The sequence below is a fragment of the Cyprinodon variegatus genome, unplaced genomic scaffold (genome assembly GCF_000732505.1).
Source record: "Cyprinodon variegatus isolate N-32 unplaced genomic scaffold, C_variegatus-1.0 Scaffold2411, whole genome shotgun sequence".
In the NCBI taxonomy this organism is placed as follows: domain Eukaryota; kingdom Metazoa; phylum Chordata; class Actinopteri; order Cyprinodontiformes; family Cyprinodontidae; genus Cyprinodon; species Cyprinodon variegatus.
In genome coordinates, this window is record NW_015152864.1 from 24,381 (window position 1) to 27,263 (window position 2,883).

General features: G+C 39.2%; 1 protein-coding gene across 1 annotated transcript; it reads right to left on the bottom strand.

The window, feature by feature from the left end:
• Window positions 1-475: 475 nt before the first annotated feature.
• On the bottom strand, window positions 476-2,370 carry LOC107080847 (prepronociceptin-like; the record flags this gene model as incomplete). Its single annotated transcript, XM_015369052.1, has 1 exon — window positions 476-2,370. A coding segment is annotated over one exon (612 nt), but the record flags the coding sequence as incomplete, so codon positions are not given.
• Between the last annotated feature and the right edge of the window lie 513 nt (window positions 2,371-2,883).

The following is a 2,883-nucleotide window of genomic DNA, read 5'->3' on the forward strand; positions in this document are numbered from 1 at the left end:
ACATTTCAGATATCTGAAATGTAATTTTTACTAGGACAAATGACGTCACTTTTCCCTATTCATGTGTATTGGGCCGTTACTTTCAGATATCTGAAAAGACATTACTCCTATCTAAAATAAACATTCTGGATGTCTAAACATTTATTTCTGTAATCCGATTTTTACTGGTTATAATTTTTATTTATACTTATATCTTGTTATACATCTCATACCCTATCTATAAAATAATTAAAAAACAAATAATGACTAAAATGCTATTTTGTAAAGTTTTAATTCTGATGCAACAATCCAAGCTTTGTCAAGCAAAAATCTTGATTATCTGCACACACCTTTCGTATTTAGATTTTAGAAGTTAGTAAGAACTCAGTTACTGCTCATAAACTTTTAACTATGGTTAACCATGTTAGTAAGTACCAGCTAAGGATAGTGTTATAAATGTTAGAAAATCAAAGTAACCCAGCCTAATGTGACTTGTAAAAGCAAAAGCACACTCTTAGATAGCTATATAAAGTGCAGTATAGATGTAAGGAACAAAATGCTTCAAGACACCAAATCAGTTGCTGCATGAAAAGCCACAAAAGAAATAGTAAACTATATTTATTATCATGTTTCATTTAGCTATTTACACCAACTCCCCCAGGTCAACGGAAACATTTTACATCAGTACAGCTTAGAGACAATCTTTACACACAAGTTATTAAACACAAGAGGCCATTAAATATATGCTCAGCAATGCACAACATAAGTGATGAATGGTGGGTGCTGTCTAGAGTCGTTAAAGTCAAATTACTTTGATTTATCTGTATCATAACTATTATCAAGGAGATTTCAACTAACAAAATATGAGTGTCGATTCAAACATTTTAATTTATTCAGCATAAATCACATAAAGATACACATCTGACAAAGCTCTTATCACAAAACACCAGAACATGGGTGAAAAAATAGGTAAGAAAACAAAAAAAACAAAAAAAAAAGCAATTACAGAGACCTGCTATAAGTATTTGTCCACTAGATGGCGACATTCGAAAAAGAAAGGGTTCAAATTTTCATCCATAAAAATGTACAAAACAAATGTAAACAAACATAAATTTTAATCTGTATTAGAGCTTCAGTAAATATCAAAGCTTAAGGTTTTTTAATATTTCTTTTTTTGGCAAATCTCAAGAAGAGCTTCAACAGCCAATCCACTAAAACAATAAATACATTTATTGTGCAAGAGGGGAGTAAATGGTGGAGAGGAGGGTTGAACACAGGATTTCCACAAATTTCCATGTCAAAGTTCCACACTTTCTCAGACACAAATGTGTATATTTCCCTGCCATTGGTTTAAGTACTAATTTATCCAGACACTGAAAAAAAATAGAGGGAGGAGATGGATGGACTGACAAATGGTGGAATGATTCCTCCATCTGTCTGAATGTCTACAGAAGGTTAGATGGAAAATGGTTTTGGAAAACAAAAGCTTTTCTATTCTTTATTTTCTTTTGTGTTCCTCTAAAATACTTAAATGATACACTTTTCAGTATCCAGGGGTTTTGAGACTTCTTATCAGTAGAGACAACGGATGAGAAAAGGAAAAGGCTATTCATATGTCTCGGTAAAACTAGGTCTAAAATTGGAGTCTTAAATAATGGCTTTGCCTTTTTTATGTACTTTATTTAAATATGTGACTTTAAGGTTTCCAGATGAACTCTGAAATGTTCAAACATTACAAAAGTAGATCACTGAAACACATCTGGTGATTGGTGCGCTCCCTTAAACTTCATTCTGCTGGGCCAGGTCTCCTGAAACACTGTTGAACTCAGTGGCCCGGGTGGTCATGCCCAGGTACTGCTTCAGGAACTCGCTGAACCTTTTTTGGTTGTTCCACTTGCGGGCAGACTTTCTAATGCCAATGAAGCCCCCATACCTCTTCTGGTAAGACCTTCCTGGATACATCAACCTTCTGTAGCCGTGCCTTCCTTTGACGAAGCCACCAAACCTCTTGGAGAGGCTAAGCTCTGGATCACTCTGTCCTTTTGCAGCCACGCCAACATCCTCTCCTTGCTCGGCCTCCTCTTCTTCATACTCATTGGCAAGTGACAGATCATTCTGGGAATCCAAGATGCTGCTCAGCTGGCTGCTCTTGCTAACCAGGCTTCTGTCGTTAACGTCGAGTGCGCGGGTGAAATGGTTGAATCGTTGTAACTCGATGGGCAGTAACAGGCCCCCATCTATTTGCTCTTCTTCTTTAGGAAGTAGAACATCAGCTTCTTCTTGGGATCTTTTTGTCATGGTACCGTCAAGGGAAGAAGAAGTGAGTGCTTTACGGCAGATGTCCCAGGAGTGAGAAGGAGAAACGTTGCTTTTGCACTCGATGATACACACCTGCCAAACAGAGACACGATAAGTCATTGTCTTTATATGAACTTAGTTAAAGGGGTCATAGAATGCAAAACAGAATTTACATTGTCATAGATGAATAATGATAGTTCAGTGGGTAAAATGGACGTACAGAGAAGTTCAAACCCCATCAACACCTCCTTTCTCTGCAAATCTCACAATTCTAAACTTCCACCATAAAACGGGCGAATTGAAACGAAGCTCAGAGTTGACGTCAATTCGAAGTGAAGTGTCGACTGGGCCACTGACTGGACCGGATCTCAGCAGAGAGCCATGAGCTGCCCCTCCTCATCCGGAGGAGGGGGGGCTGGGGGCCGGTATGGCCCGTGTCCAGGCTACCGTCACCAGGTCGGGTTTGGTCGCTCCGTCGCCCTCTTACTCCCTGCCCCCGTCCGCCGGGGTTTCTGGACCAGCCCCAGAGCAGACGGCTCAGTTCTGCTGCACTGTAGTCGACCAAAATCCCTGACAAGTTTGAAATTCCCCCCTTGACATTTCTTG